This window comes from Vombatus ursinus, unplaced genomic scaffold (assembly GCF_900497805.2).
Source record: "Vombatus ursinus unplaced genomic scaffold, bare-nosed wombat genome assembly UNPS02014820.1, whole genome shotgun sequence".
NCBI classification, from domain to species: Eukaryota; Metazoa; Chordata; class Mammalia; order Diprotodontia; family Vombatidae; genus Vombatus; species Vombatus ursinus.
Window position 1 is genome coordinate 471,771 of NW_020954598.1, and position 16,666 is coordinate 488,436.

At 45.0% G+C, this 16,666-nt stretch overlaps 1 protein-coding gene across 3 annotated transcripts in view; it reads right to left on the reverse strand.

Annotated features, from left to right (window-relative positions):
* Positions 1 to 16,169, reverse strand: part of IQSEC1 (IQ motif and Sec7 domain 1) — a 208,750-nt gene extending 192,581 nt beyond the window's left edge. For 2 of the 3 annotated variants that reach the window (XM_027837064.1, XM_027837067.1), the window contains exon 1: positions 15,884 to 16,169. In XM_027837064.1, coding sequence (XP_027692865.1) covers positions 15,884 to 15,951 — 68 coding nt within the window. In that variant the 5' untranslated portion in view covers positions 15,952 to 16,169. Of the gene's footprint in view, positions 1 to 6,299; positions 6,398 to 15,883 lie in introns of those variants that run through there. The other variant, XM_027837066.1, reaches the window with a different exon arrangement.
* Positions 16,170 to 16,666: the final 497 nt, after the last annotated feature.

Below are 16,666 nucleotides of genomic sequence, written 5' to 3' on the forward strand. Positions count from 1 at the left end.
CTGCAACTCCCTTTTGCCTAACAAAGGTTAAGAAACCAGTCCTCACCAAACTTCTGAGAAATCTTTTCATCTTTCCTAGAAATAACTTCTTCCCTATTTACAAATGGAAACACTGAAGTAGTGTTAACTTACATGGTTTCTATATTCTTTCTTCTCATTTAGACTGAAGCTCCTTTTGGGAGTTCCTCCAGAGCCATTCCATGTCTCCCACAGTGCCTAGCATGCTCACCTGATATAATCTTTTTGAGTTCAGCATCGATTTGTGGAATGATTTAACTCACTAATCCATCAACTTAACAGATGTTTACTGAGTTCCTTCTGTATGCAAGGTGTGGATATAGAAAATAATATAGTCCCTGCCCTCATGGAGTTTACAGTTACTTCATGCAAGATAAGGCACTAACACAAATAATAATAATACAATGCAGAATGTGAATTCATAATGAGAGGTCCAAAGTATCTGGAGGGCTCAGAAATAGGAGTGGTCACTTTGTTACGCCCAGAAATTTACCAGCTCAGGCTCCTCATTGGTTGGGCTTGTAGTTAACTGTGTGGTCTTTAGAGAAAATACAATCTTAATTGAAATCTTAAATGCTCAAAATGGTGACGACAGGTCAAGAAAGTTTGAAAGATGCTTAGTAGCTATTTTATGTGGCTGCCGATCTAGATTGATCAATGAAAAAAAAGGAGCACTAAAATATTTTCTTTCCCAGAATTATTCAAATGAACAGAATATTTTCACCTAACAGAATGCTTTAGAATAAGTTGGCTGTTTTCAATCCCTTTTTGTTTGTTTGGAGTAAGGCAGAATGTCTTTTCTCCTGGCTTATTCTGTAAAGACAGATTTTTACCAGAGTTAAGATGAAGAAACAAGGCTCAGAGATATCCAGAGACCTGCCTAAGGTCACATAGCATGTTGGGGGAGGACAGCTGGGATCAAAGCTCCCAGACCATAAACGTAGTCCCTCTTTCAACAGACAATCCTTCAAATATCTGAAGCTAGTTACCACGTTGAAGTCTTTTCTTGAGAGGCCGTGTAGCCCAATGAAAAGAATGCTGGATCTGAAGTCAGAACACAATGAAACACTTACCGCCTGGGATCTGGACATGCTGCCTCTATTACTGATGGCTAAGACGGTGTTTTAGGTGTTTCTGGCTGCCAAGTCACACTGTTGACTCATACTGAGCTGGTTGTGGGCTATCGAAAACACTAATTTCTTTTTCATTTGAACCGTTGTTAAACCAGGAGAGCTCTATTTATGGGAGTTATTTAGGGCAGGGCCCCTGATTGGTCGACACTGATGGTCTCCATCATGGACTTATGTTACTGCTTTTTAGAATCTAAATTGCAAGACTTCACCTCTGGCCTCACTGAATTTCATCTTGTTAGTTTTGGCTTTGTCTACGAGCTAGCAAGACTTTCTCGGATTTTGATTTTGTTACCTGACAGATGAGTTTCCACCTCAGCTTTGTGCTGCCTAAAATTTGATAATTGTGCTTTGAATGTTTTTATTCAAGTCATTATCAGTCAACAAGCATTATGTACCTAGTATGTGTCAGACGTTGGGCTGAAGGTTGGGGATACAAAAGTGGAAAAAAAGAAATAAAAATAATCCTTCGTCTCTCCCATCAGACAACATGCAAACTACTATTTTCATACAAAACAGAGACAGGCTAAACTGGGGATAATCTCAGAAGGAAGGAACTAAGAATAAGGACTTAAAACAAAAGGCTTCTTGCAGACAGTGGGCTTAAAAGAAGCCAGGGAAGCGAGGAGGGAGAAAATTGCAGCCATTGGGCAGAGCCAGTGAAAATGCCCAGTTGGGAGATGGAAGGTTGTGTTCAAGGGACAGATAATTAAATGTTGGACAGAACAAAGTCTAAGACAGAGCCCTTTAATAGACCAGATTACAGAAGCAAAGGCTATTAGAGCTCAAAAGAGACCTCAGAAATCATCTGCTTCAAGTAATTTGCTAGATAAGGAAAATGAGGTGCAGATGGAGAGAGTGACTTGCCTACTGTTCCATACGGAGTTAGCAGCAAAGATCCAATTAGATCAGTGCTCCAAGTCTAGGGTGATTTCTAGTATCCTCCATAAATTGCCCCCTTGGTCCAGTAACTGGCCATTGACTTTCCTTGTCAATGCTCATCTGCTGTCTGAGTAGCTGCCAAGGAATGTTCATGTTCCTGAATGTTTGCTGATATTCTTGCAATAACGTGATGGTTGAATTCTTACAACTCAATGTTTCCTATTTTTTCTTTTAGCAAAAATAATACTTGAAGTTCTCATCTTTCCAACATTCTTTACTCTCTTTCTGTTTTTCCTTTGTTCGAGTTTATAGATGACCCCTTTTCTCCTTCAGATCAGGGAGTGGCTGACTGATCATCATTTTAAGTCATGATAGCAATCATAGTGTGGTATGGTTTTGAATCATAGGGCATAACATTTCCCAACTGTATGCATTCTCTCTGTCTGTCCTCCATGCCTGCAGTGCTCTCCCTCCTCATTTCTGCCTCCTGACTTCCCTTGAGTCCCAGCTAAACTCCCACCTTCTATAGGAAACCTTTCCTGATACCTCTAGTTTCTAGTGCCTTCCTTCTATTAATTATTTCTGATTTATCCTGTCTATGCCTTGTCTGTACAGAGTTGTTTGCATGTTGTCTTTCTCATGTTTTTTACCTTTATTTTGTTTTCCTAGCCCTCAGCCCACTGCCTGGCACATAGCGGGCACTTAATAAATTTTTACTGACTGATAATAGTCTCTGAAGAGCTGAACAAGAATATTGCTCAGAGGGCAATGAATGAATAAGTAAAAAAGGCATTTATTAAGTTAGTACTGTGTATAAAGTACTGTGCTAAGTGCTAGAGGTACAAAAATAAAAGCAAGACAGTGTCTGCCCTCAAGGAGCTCACAATCTGATAGAGAAGAAATAGGTTATAACTCATTATAAGTGAGGAATCACAGAGAATTGGGATAAAGGATTCATTGAAGAAACATATGAACAAAAAAGAACATGGTGGTAGAAATGAGGAATGGAAGGAAAGCCCATGTGTTCTGCTGGTATCTAGGAGGCGTCAGTGAAAGTGAGGAAGACCCTCAACACATTGGATGGACTCCCTATAGCAAACTTATGGGAGGACATGGAGAGGAGTCAAACAGGATGACCAGTCTTGAATGGGATATGATTGGCATAATACCCACGAGAATAAGGTCACAGATTTACTTGAATATTTTGAGTGATCACAATGGCTTACTTTTTTGGGAGGGGGAGTTATCTGTTACAAAGCACTTTCAAATTGTTTAGTCTTTCTGGGCCTTGGTTTCCTCATCTGTAAAGTAGTTGTAGAACTTGATACTCTCTTGGTCGTTTTCAGCTCTAACATCCTACAGCTTGACAATTTTACTTGACAAAGCAATGATTTGTTGACAAGGTTGCACGAATCAGCCTCCTTTGGGTGCCCTCATCCAATTCATTATGAATCTACCTAAATGCATTGCCATTCATTAGCTCCTTGAAGGTAGGGGCTGTTTTTCCTTACGTATTTGTAGTCCTAATACCTGGTACAAAGTCTTGCCCAAGATGAATGATTTAGCATTGAATAGATTCCAGTCCACATCTCTCTATCTTGTCTCAGAGATATCATCAAAGACTTTGCGAAGAACATCCGTGAAATCCAGATACGTTCTATTCAGTAACGCTCCCCTCATCTATCAGCCTAATAAGGAAATGAGAAGCTCACATCGGAAACTGGAGTTAAAGCCAGAGGTATATTTGTAAGGATAGAAGAAGCTCATTTAAAAATGTCTGCATTCCAAAGTGTTCAGTGTGACTACCTCTCAGGCTAGATTGGCCAATGGTAGCATTGCTAGGTGGAGGTCACGTTGGTGAAGGGAATAAGAATAAAAAGTTGCATGTTCATAGCTCCTTAAAGATTATGGAGTTTCAGTGAGGTGGCGCAGTGGATAGAGCACCGGCTCTGAAGTCAGGAGGACCTGAGTTCAAATCCAGCCTCAGACCAAGCACTTGACACTTACTAGCTGTGTGACCCTGGGCAAGTCACTTAACCCCAATTGCCTAAAAAAAAAAAAAAAGATTATGGAGTACTTTCCTCATCACAGGAGACAGGTAGTAAAAGTCCTATCCCCATTTTAAAAATGAGGAAACTGAGGCTCAAGGTCAGATAATAAGTAAAAGTCAGAGCAGACTCTCTAACCCAGGTCTCCTGACTCCAAGGCCATCATTCTTTCCACTTCCTCATGGGCATGACCCCCATGTACTTCATGGGACAAAAGAAGAGATGGATGGATGGATGGATGGATGGATGAGTTCCCGGCTTTGTGCCTGGGCTATCCACCAGCCTTTCAACAAGGCTCATATCTACTGTTTCATTAGAAAGTTATCATCTTGTCCCCAGTGCACACAAGGAGCTAAAATCAATAGCTCGCATTACCCAGAGGAAAATGAACTGCATAGAACATCCTGGCCCCCTGAAAATCAACAGCGGCTTCTAGAGAACCTGACCAAGACTGTTTCCTGTTCCTTCTCCAGGACATAGTTAACTAAAAGCAGTGCTCCTTTGTGCTACCATATAGGCTTTGTAGTCAGAGGTACTGAGTTCAAATCTTATCTCTATCAGCTCCTCTCCTGAGTGACTTTGGGCAAGTCCCTTCACCTGTCTGTGACTTGGGCTCTTCCTCAGTAAGATGAGGGGGTTGGCCTTCACAGCCTATCTTTAAGTCCTTTCCAGCCCCAGACCTACGATGATATGATCCCATGACTAGGGAGTTTCTGAGTTTCTGAGCCACAAATCATTCTGCCTCTTCACTTTATTCCCTTACTTTTTTCACACATATTTCACACTTATATTTACACACTTATATTTCACATGTATTTCCACACTTATATTTCACACATATTTACACGCTTCTACTTCATGCTTCTACCTACACATTTATATTTCATACTTCTATTTACTTTTTGCTCCCCTGATCTAAGCCCCCAGGACAAGTGGTTGCTTGGTACAGCCCAAACTGCCTGTACTACCCCTGGTTCAGCCTGGATCTGTAAAACATAGACAGAACCTAGGACAGGTGACCAAAGTCCACATTCTAAGCCTATCTATAATATATATATATATATATAGATATAGATATAGATATGTACACATATCTATTTACAGGTATACACACTATATATATGCATGGATACATACACAAATATTGCTGCCGAAAGAATCGTTTTTGGATTACAGACTTAGAATTTAAAGAGACCTTTAGGATCATGGACATAAATCAAGAAGGAGCTTCAGAGATCATAACCCAACCTTTCCATTTTTTAAATGAAGAGGCCCAGAGAGGTAAACATCGCCCAAGATCACATTAGTATTTAGTCTAGCTCTCTTTCATTTTACAGATGAAGAAACTGAGGCCCAGAGAAGAAGAAAAGTGACTGGCTGACAGGCAGTAAGTGGTAAGGTTAGGAATCATGCTCAAGGCCCTCTGACCCCAGATCCAAATTTCTATTCTATTCTATGGCACCACACAGAATTTCATGTTCCCCTACTGCCACTCCATCGCCCCTTCCCCCCCAGTCAACCCAAAGGTCTCCAAAGGAGAATGGGCAGGTGCTAAATGTAGTCCGAAATGCATGAGAAGGGACCCGAGCAACAGCAAAGTGTGCATTGGGACTGTACCAAACTCCTGGATGCCAACCTCAGGGCCATAAACCAACCCTGTGCTTCTTTCCTCCCTGGAAGGGAAGGAGGTGCATTTGAAGTATTTCAGTCCCTCCACAAGGATCTGGCAGTTTAATTATAACAAGAGATAATGAATTTCCTTCTAGCTGCAGGCTCATAGTGCATTAAGCACAGATGCCTCCCATCCTTCCCCTTATAGCAGCTGCTGAGGAAAAATGAATGAGATGCAAACAGCCTACCTATGGCTCAGCTAATACCTGGGGGGGGGGGGGGGAGAAGGAAGGAGAAAGCAGGATCGCAGACAACCACCGAGAAAGGCTCAGCCTTCAGACACCCAAAACTGTGAAAAGAAGCAGATGGCAAACTCAGAAAACACATTTCAGCACCGCCCTGCACAAGCCTGTCTGATGTGCTAGCTGGTCATCGTAAATTTATGGCCTCTATGGGAAAGAGTAGCTTGCCAGTGATGTTTCATCTTAAACAATGCATCATTCATTAAGGCATTAGACACCATGAACATTTTGTCAATTCTCGGTCTAGATGCTTCCTCGGTAGAAACGACGCCGACTGGGGAAACAGACGGGCAGCACCGAGTACTCACGTTTTTCTGGAGTGGGCATAAGAAACCTCCCTGGCACTTGAGGGGCGCCAGTCAGAAGCCACACAGGGATCAGGCCTGCTCACCCATCCACACCCTCTGTCAGCCCAACACTGTCAAGCTCAGCAGCCACAAGATCTGGAGTCTAACTTCCTTCTTAGTACAGGTCCGGAAAACCATCCTACATGCCCACGTGGTAAAGACATAGACTCTAGCCTTCTAAGCCAATCCCTGGTCCTCCACCCACTGGCTTGGCCCCTAGGGACTCCTCCTGTCTAGATCTGCTCAGGGATACAGGACAGTCCAACCCCTTCCAGGACCCAGCCCTTCAAAGAGAATAATGACTTTACCAGGTGGCTCCACACCGCACCCTCCTAAAAACGTCTCTTGGTCAATAAATGATACAGCTGCCTCTGTGAACCTCGCTCCTGCTGGCTACTCAGGTTTCTAAGCTTCTAGGGTTTCTCTGTGGTCGTTAACGTCCTGTTTCCTGAAAGAGCCGACCTCAGGTGGAGCGCTCGACCCAGATGCAAATGGTGGCCTCACAATGCCTTTAGTATCCCTCACCCTTCACCACTCAGAAACTGAGAGCCCAGCCTGAGCCTGAGAACAAAAGGCAAAACCCAACAGGTGGCTGGCTCCCCTAGCACACCCCGTTTCATTTATTCTGAAAGAGGTTTGGGGGTGAATGAGGGCACTGGAGGAAGGTGGAAGCCGTACCCAGGCTCTGGATGCCACCAACGGCCCCCGGCCATTGGCTCTCCTGCTAGGGCTCCAGTCTCTCTTTGTCTGAAATCTGTGTCAGTCAGGTGACTCTTGGCAGTGGGATGGAGAGATGGAGGACAAGGGTTAGGCTGGTGATTCTGGGTGTTATAATAATGAGGGAAGGTGGAAGTGGGGTGGGGTGGGGGGAGTAAGGGTGGGATAGGTAGTGCAAGTCTGCTATCACAGTCTTTGCCCCCCTGTACCCACACGTCACCCAGAGACCCTATCCCCTTGCCCAAATCACAGATCTTTTCTTTTCCCCCGCCCCCATCTTTGGCCTCTCCATCACAAGTGGAAATGGGAAGCAGTGACATGTGCGTGCTGATATCATCACTTCCCCATTGGGCTTCCCTGATTTAGCAATCCCTCTGCCCCCCTCCCTTGCATTTCAACAGGTCTTTTGCTTGGCTCTAAGCTGCAAGGTTCCCCACCCCCTAATCCCTTGCATTTCACTGAAGCTAACAGAACAGTATCCATCACCAAGTCTCTCTAAAGTTCACAAAATCTGCCCATGTATATAACCACACCCTTTCCCAACGTCTACTCCAGGGCTAAGATGACCCAGTACTCCACTGTCAGTTAACTCCTTGAACTTGAAGAAACCAGGGGACTCCTCCTATTAGGATTTAGATGAGGACGAAGACCCTAAGATTCTGACCCCTTTTGTCACACAGGAGGGTCTGGTGGGCTCCAGGATAAGTGTCCTCTTGAGGACTGTGTGTCAGAAGGCCACAGCAGCTCTCCGATGATGATGTGAATAAGTAGCAGCCCTACTCCTTGCCATGTGTCTGGACTTGGGACATCCGGTGACCAGCCCATGAGCCAGAGACAGGGATGGAGGTGGGGACACACAAAGAGCCACTCCTCAGGGGCACATGTCTTGGGCACTGACTTGGCCTTGACTAGGCTTGAGACAAGGACTTCCCTACCTTGTTAGGCAGGCTGCTTGAATGAGACACAGAGCAGCCCCAAAGGAAGATCAGAGCCTTTCACTGGGGATGGGACCTCTGGAGAGCCTGCACCTGCCTGCTCTTGGTGAACCCCCTCTAATCAATGCCTCTCGGGGAAACTCTCATTTTCCAAAACAAGCGGCTTGCCCTGATTGCCTGTCAGCTCCAACTGTTCATTTGTTCTCAGGGTGCTTGCTGCCTTTCCCAAAATAACGTCAGATTCAAAAAACAATTTTGCTGCCTGACCTCAAAAGCGAGTCATTTATTTGCAGGCTGTTCCTGTCTCTCTTCAAAGACTAGAGAAATACGCAGACAGTAACAATCACAGAAAGAGGACCACAGGATCACGGATTTAGAAATATGTCCAACCTCCTTGTTTTATGGCAGAAAACTGAGGCATGGAGAGCTGGGCTTGCTCTGAGTCATTCAGCTAGTAGAACTCAAGTCTTGATTCCAAGTCCACTATATCATCCAAAGGCAGAAAAATGTCCCACAGGCAGAGAGAACCAGTAGTGAAACAAATGCTAGATTTGAAGTCAGAGGGCCTAAGTTCAAGCCTATCATTTACTTTCTGTCATTTACTATCTGTGCGACTGGGCACTTTATCTCCCTGGGCCTCAGTTTCCTCATCTGTACAAGGAAGGGGTTATTCTAGATGGCTTCTGAGGTTTCTCGGAGCTCCATTTCTATGATCTGATAATGCAGTGCCTTTAACCTCACACTGACGAATAAGACTATGCCAGCTCTTTACTTAGTCTTAAGCTGGACTCTGTGAACTTGTGTTTTTTTTAATGTTCCGATAATTACATTTCAAAATTATATTTCTGGGGCAGCTAGGTGGCACAGTGGATGGAGCACCGGCCCTGGAGGCAGGAGGACCTGAGTTCAAATCCGGCCTCAGACACATAACATTCACTAGCTGTGTGACTCTGGGCAAGTCACTTAACCCCAACTGCTCTTACCAAAAAAAAATATATATATATATATATAATATATATAATATTCCTTCATAATCCATGTATTTTATTTATGCATTTGGATATATTATTCTGAGAAGGGGGCTGCCAAAGGGCTCTATGATACCAAAAAGGTCCAAAACCCCTGTTTTTGAGGAAAGACCTTGAAAGTCTTGACTCACCTAGACGAAACTGCAGAGATTCCAGGTCCAGTGTGGATGAAGTGTGGAGTTTAGCTCTCGGCACACCTACTCAAGGGCTGGACTTTGGAGGCTCAGCCTAGGCCTCCCCACAAGTAGGCTGCTCCCTCTGCCTGGCTGGGCTAGTGTTCTCGGCCCCTGAGAGGTCAGCCAGGGCCACCCTGCCATCGGCAGCTTCCACTCACCCCTTCGCTTCTCTCCCTGAGGATGTGACCAGCCACAGAAGTGGGAAGTAGAGAAAGAGAGAAAAGCCCAGAGCCGTTCCTAGAACAGTTCTGGAACTGACCTTTGAGTGGCAGCAGGCCCTTCTGACCATTCAGACCTTTTTGTTTTTCCAGATGTGAGCAGCAGAGACGCTGGATCGACACTGCCTCTCCTCCATGCCTCAGATGTGGAATTTTCAGACGCAAGCTGAAAACTATGCACTGCTCTCTTCTCAACCCTCCAATTTACTCTCTGTGGGCTCCAGACCTGCTGACTAAGGCAGCCTGGGCTGCCTTTTCCATTTACTAGCTCCAGGCCTGTGACTGTGCACATGGACCGTCCTGTCCTTAAGGGTGAGGACTTCCATGAGGAGGGGCAGGGGTCCCACGGTCCGGGATGGCCCACGTGTACTGCACCAGGTGGCGAAACTTAGGAGGAGCTGGCCTACAGCAGCTCAAGCAAGCAGCCTCATCAGCCTCTGCCAGCAATGCCTGCTGATGAGTCCTCAGCCCATGCCAGGGAGGCAAGGGGGTAGTTAGGTAGCTGAAGGAGGGAGCCATTAACCAAGCTGAATGACATGCTACTGCCTGTGCTAACCACAGGAGCTTCCTCTCTGTGTTTAGAGGTGCTAAGTGTAGCCTTCGAATGAATGAAATGCCAATTACGCAAGCCAACATCTGTCTCAACAACTGTTATGCTCATTTAATTTACGACTGCTTCTCCTTCCTAGAGGTGGGTCCTGGGCAGTTTTCTGTCCCGCTGGAGGTTGGGGTGGGCACCCAAGATGCCATGTTAGGGAGTAGAGGGTTAGCTGATCCTAGAGATTTCAACACAGTGGACCTGAGTTCAAATTCTACAGTGCTACTTAGTACTTGTGTAAGCTTGAGCTAACCACTTAGCCAGTGTCCTCACCTGTAAAATTATTTTATGAAGTAGGACTGGTTCAAGAGTACTTAACATTCTTTGTGTCATGGACTCCATTGGCAACCTAGAGAAATCTATGGACCCCTTCTCAGAATCACGTTTTTAAACGCATTCAATAAAAACATAAAATTACAAAGGAAACCAATTAGATTGAAATAGTTCTCACAATATTTTTAAAAAAACTTCATGGACCTAAAATTAAGAACTCCTCGACTAGATGATGTCTGAGATCTCTAGCAGCGCCAGTCCTATGATATCATGATCCCCTTCTACGAAAGAACAGAGAGCTGGACTCGGGAGTTTGGAAGACCTCCGTTCAAATCCTGCCTCAGAGACTTATGACCTCTGTGGTTCTGAGAAAGTGACTTAACTGCTCTATGCCTCAGTTTCCTCATTTGTAAAATTGGGAGTGGGAGTGGGGATTAGGCTCCATGGTCTCTAAAATCCCTTCCAGCTCTAAATTTATGAGTCTGTGACCCTATGAATACCATACTGAAAACCAGGGGATCTGAGTTCCTGTCCTGGGTAAGGGAAACTCCAGTGTAAAATTGGGCATCTCTTCCCTTCTCTGGACCTCAGCTTCTTCCTTTGAAAAATGAGGGAACAGGACTTTGTGCCTTTTAATTTTTCATTTTAATTTTTAAAAATTTAATTTTTAATCTCCCTTTCAACTCTCCTATTCTATGGAACTACGGCTCTATGATCTCCAGTCACGGAATGATCCCTCCCAGGGTCAGCCCAAAGAGATTCTGCCCAGTGCTCTCCTTCTGGAGTGTGGGACTTTCTAAGAATGTTACTGATATAAAATCATATCCCTTCTCCGTTTCCCTTCTCTCCCTGACATGAGGGGTTTCTGTTAATGTTTTCTTGAGGGTGGGGACAGTTTCATTTGTGTCTTTGTAACCCAGTGGTTAGACACTAGTCTTGTATATAGTATGCCAGATGTCCGATAAATGCTGGCTGGACTAAACATTTCTTTTCCTTCCTCTCTTTCATAGAGAAACTCCTAGAAAAGTCATCTACACCTGTGGTTTCCACTTCCTCTCTTTTCACTCACTCCTCAACCCCTCTGTAATCTGGCTTCTGACCTCGTCACTCAACTGAAGCTGCTCTCTTCTTCAAAGTTACTAATGATCCGTCAACCGTCAAACTGGATGGTCTTTTTAAACTTTTTATCCTTTTTGACCCCTGGGCAGCATTTGACTCCGTTAACCTCGGTCTCCTCTTAGACACTCTCTCCTCTTCTGGTCTTTGTGACCTTGCTCTCCCTTGGTTTTCCTGTACCAATCTAACTGCTCCTTCTCAATCTCTTTTTTTTGGTTCATCTTTCATATCATGTCCCGTAACTGTGAGTGTGCCCCATGGCTTTGTCCCAGATTTTCTCTTATTTTTTTCTCTTCATTCTCTCAGTACCTTCATCAACTCTTACGATTGGCATCTCTACCCAGATGACTACCAAATTCAGCCCTAATCTTTCTCCTGAGATCAGGTATGTTCAGTTGCCCACTGAGTATTTCAAACTGCATTCCCTGGAGGCAACAAATGAGGGAACTGAGGCAAATAGGGTTGAGTGACTTGCCCAGGGTCACACAGCTATTAAGTGTCTGAGGTCATATTTGAACTCAGGATGATGAGTCTTCTTGACTCCAGGCTTGGCACTCTATCCATTGTGCCACCTAGCCCTTCAAACATGGCTCTTACCTACCTTTTCAAACTTATTACACTTTACCTTCCTGTACCCATACTGGCCTTCTTGCTGCTCCTTACAAAGAATGTTCATCTCCAGTCTCCACACCTGATTCCGGAAGTAGATTCCATCTTTCCCTTTGCCTCTTATAGACCTTTATGTCCTTCAAAATTCTGCTCAAGCAACACCATGTACATGAAGTCTTTCCTGATCCTGCAGCTGCTGGTGTCTCCTCCTTCCCCACCCCATACCTTCTATTTATTTTGAATACATACTTGTATATATACATACTGTCTCCTAATAGAATATAAATTTCTTGAGGGCAAGAACTGTTTCGTTTTCCTCACTGAATTCTCAGTATCTATCCTGGTGTCTGGCATGCAGAAGGTGCTTAATTAATGTTTCTTGATTGTATTCAGTTTGCGTGATGGCTCATGGAAAACTGGGGCTTCTGAAAGGGTCTCTTTGCCTCAGCTAGGTGGAACCTGAAGAGATCCCTAGCTTTCTTTCTTTCCTTAGCTTCTCTGAGATGTGATGGCTACTTGGACAGACAGTATTCCTAAACCTTTCAAAGCTTGAAGTTTTACGTAACAGTGAGGAGGAATGAGGGTGAGGGCTAGAGGATTCAGAGATCTGTTCATTTCAACTAGGTGAACCAGGATGGCAGCAACCACAATGTTATTTAAAAAAAACCCAGTAGATATAATCCCTATAAGTTTTATTCTGAGAAACAGACTAGGCTTGATGTGGGAGCTTTCCTGATGTTCTTGGGTGGAGGGGGAAGGGAGTGATGATAGGGTGATGGGCACCTTTGCTACAAACTGGCAAATGCCACCTTTTTCAGAAAGCCTTTGATTATCCCCCTTTCAAGTAATCATTTTCCCTCTCAGCCTTCATGTAATACCATATTCTATCTCTCCAATGCCCTTATATATTATTTTGTATGACAGCTGTCTTTGTATGTTATCTATTCCCCTCCTAGACCAGACTATAAGCTCCATAAAGTTGAGGTAAATGGTTTATCTAAAATTTCTATTTCCCCCATCATCTTCTGCAGTGCTCTGAACACAGAGGGTCTTTAGTAGATATCTGTTAAATAAATGGGTGAATGGCCTTAAATGAACTCACCTGCCTGAGCCTCAGTTTCCTTTTCTGTAAAATGAGGGTATTGAACTACGTAATCTTTGAGATCCCTTCCAATTCTAACATCTTCAGTTCTAGGAGTCTTTTGGGAGTCATCTGTAGTCCCAGAGGAATCTTTAGAAGCAGTCCTTTAGAAGTACAAGGGCAAGTAGTTTGCCATAATCGACCTTCCATTGTCTTGGGAAGTAGGAGATGTGTAGGCTGTATCAATAAAGAGCATGGAGGATAGGTTTAAACCTCCCTGGTAGGATGGTTGCCAGGACACACCATACATACATACATACATATATACATACATGCATACACAAATATATATATGTATATACATGTATGTATGTATGTATGTATGTATAAGCCAGCACCCCTGACAATGAGAAAAATCGGTGTTGTTGATTAACAGGGATACTTTTAAATTTAAGACAGCAAGGAAGGGTGGATTCCCAGCCCCCATGGCCTGTCTGCTCATGAATGAGGTCTTGGGCAGCCACACAGCCCACTCACTCATAGTTAGTAAGAAAACAACATTTGAGGTTTGCAAGTAACCAATCCCCTAAAACCAGAAAAACAAGCCACGAGGAAGATACAGATGCAGCCAGAGGAAAGAGCGACCACAAGGTACTGAGCAAGCTAGGCAGCCCTGCCCCCATGACCACACTGCCTCCAGAGAGAAAGGGAGAGAGAGAGAGACCCAGGGGCCCAGGGAGGCCTTTTCCCACCGTTTCTGGATGATGATGAGAACAGATGCCTAGAATCTCCCACTCTGTCATGGGGCGTTCCACTGCCTCCTGCCAGTGGAGGAAAATCCTCCCATTCTGGGTACTCTGGTCCAGGAGGCGTCCACGTGCCCAGGCTACTTGCAGTCTTTCCCCCAGCTAATTTTGCTTCTCAATTTTAGGGTCTTTTAAGAATAGCTCATTAGCCTTGTTCCTCCCCGAGACCTTCTCAGGAACTGAGCCAGTATCGCCCCCCAAACTTAATTCAACTAAGTTTAGGCCAGACTCATAAAGATAATAACAACAGCAGCAGCTGTAGCAACAAGATTAACAATAGCAACAATGATGAATAAATAAGTAAATCATGAAGGCTAACATCTATTTAGTGCTTGAAGTTTGAAAAGCAATTTGGATATTTTATCTCATTGGATTCTTACCATTACTCTGGGAGGTAGGAGCCATTTGATAGATAGGGCAACTGAGGCTGAGAGAGGTGAAGTGATTTGCCTTAGAGATAGTATCTGGGACAGGATTCAAACTCAGGTCTTCCTAACTCCAAGCCCAGTGCTTTGTCCCCTATGCCACCCATTACCCATATTGGTAGTGAGGCGTGGTTAAGTGGTACTTGTAGGACCCCCGCTAGATGGAGACAGTGACTTAGGCAGGGGTTTCTTGGAGGGCTAGTTATCTTAATCCTTAGCCCACCTTGGTTCTAGTGAGGAATGTTGTTCAAATGGCACTGAAGGCCAAGTCTAAGCTGCTCCCCAAATGGAACTAGCAGGGCTTAGGTGCCCACCCCCACACAGGAATTAAGGAGGCTGCTCCCAGCTCCTCTCTCTGAGCCTGGACATAGATATTTACTGAATTCTAATTTTTAATCAAGCAACTAGGTGGTGAAGTGATTAGAACGCCAGGCCTGAAGTCAGGAAGACCTGAGTTCAAATCTAGCCTCATATACTTGCTAGTTGTGTGACCCTGGGCAAGTCACTTAAGCCTGTTTGCCTCAGTTTCCTCACCTATAAAATGAGCTGGAGATGAAAATAGCAAACCACTCCAGTATCTTTGCCAAAAAAAACCCCAAATAGGTCACAAAGAGTTGGACAGGACTAAAAAAACTGAGCAAATGACAATTGTTAATCTGCACACATATTCATATCTTTCCCCATCTCATACTTCATTGCGCACTTGTCCACACACATGCATGAACCACACCCCTTCCCCCTCATAGCCTCCCTGGCACAAACATGTGTATTCATGTATGGGCCATACTGTACATGTGTTTCATACTGTCTGCTACACACAGATCCACCCAATACACTCACCCCCTCTATATCCGTACTTTCATATTTTCTCTACTGTGTGAGATGATATATCTGTTATGTGGAAATACTATATACATGATACCACACCCCACCTGACATTATACTGTATACCCGCCCACTCACTCACACGTTATTGCACAAACACACACTTGTACGCTGCATCTCTCCCCACATTTTGCCTGCATTGTTCCCATTTCTTCACCAAATCGCTCCCATCCCTCACCAACCCCTTTCAACCCACACACTGCCTTCCTCCCCTCTCCTTCCCTGAGTGGGAAGCCAGTAAGCCAGAAGAGACCCCTGTCTCTCCTTGGTCTCTCTCTGACCCCTCCACAGCTGCCAGAACAGTCTTAACGGCCTGATGCTGTCATTTGTAGGCAGTCTCCGGTATTTACAACCTTGCTGCTGCCCGGTCCATTTTCCAAAATGTAAGCAGCCAATCCAAAATCCTTTTCACTCAACTTTCCCCCTTGCTATGGACAAAAGGAGCCTCGACCAGCTGACCAGGCAGAGAAATCCCCCAGAGCTTTTTACCACAGCCCAGGCTGTTAGCCCCTGGTAGAAGTCAAGCTACTGCCGAGACCCTAGGCAGAGGTGCCGCTAGTCCTGGCACAAAGCCAGCTCCCTCTCCTCTGAGCTGCTCACTCGGGCTAAGTGGGCATCTGTTGGCAGCCCCAGGATGGGGGAGGTAGGGACTCAGTAGCACTGGGCAGCCCACTGTACCTGACGGTCCTGACTGAGATGCAGTATTTCCACATTAGATTCCACACAGCACTTCCATCCCCCTTCATGTCTCGAGCATCCAAAGGAGACCAATCCAGCAGCCGCTGAGCCAATGGAGCCTCATCCAGGACGTCCTCCAAGCTCCACAAAAGGCAGCTGCCACACACACCAGGTTCTAGTCACCAAACAGTCCTCTGACCTGCCCTGGAACAAACCCTGGCCCGAACTCTTTGTGTTTCTCACTCGCTGAGGGGGAGCCAGCTCTCTAAGCAGAGGTTTCAAGTTACTTCCTTCTTCATGATTTAAAGAAAAAAAAAATGTATATAAATAGATGGGTTAAAAAAAAAAAAAGTAAACGGTTGTACCACTTGCTGAACCAATGAAGCTCCCTTAGAGGCTGCTTGGCAGGTTATAAGTCAAAGCAGCAGATTGTGAAGGAGGGAGGAGCGCCCATTTGCGTGGCCTGGGAGGAATCTGCCTGGTCCTTGCCTCTCTCCAGGCAGCAGGCGGGCGGACTGCCTCCTCGGCTGCTGGGTCCTGGGCTCTCACTTTCTGGGAACAGTAAACGCTGACCAGATACGCCCTAAATCACAGAGCTGTCACAGAATCAACTCCCCACTGTCTGCAAAACTTCTTTCTTGTCTTCTGTAATAAACCCACTAGTGCCAAAGTAAGGGATGAGTCACTTTCCAAAGCCCTCCGTGAACTCAGACAGGGGAATGGGAGCTGCCACTGGGGTGAAACACAGTGTCTGTGTGTGTGTGTGTGTGTGTGTGTGTGTGT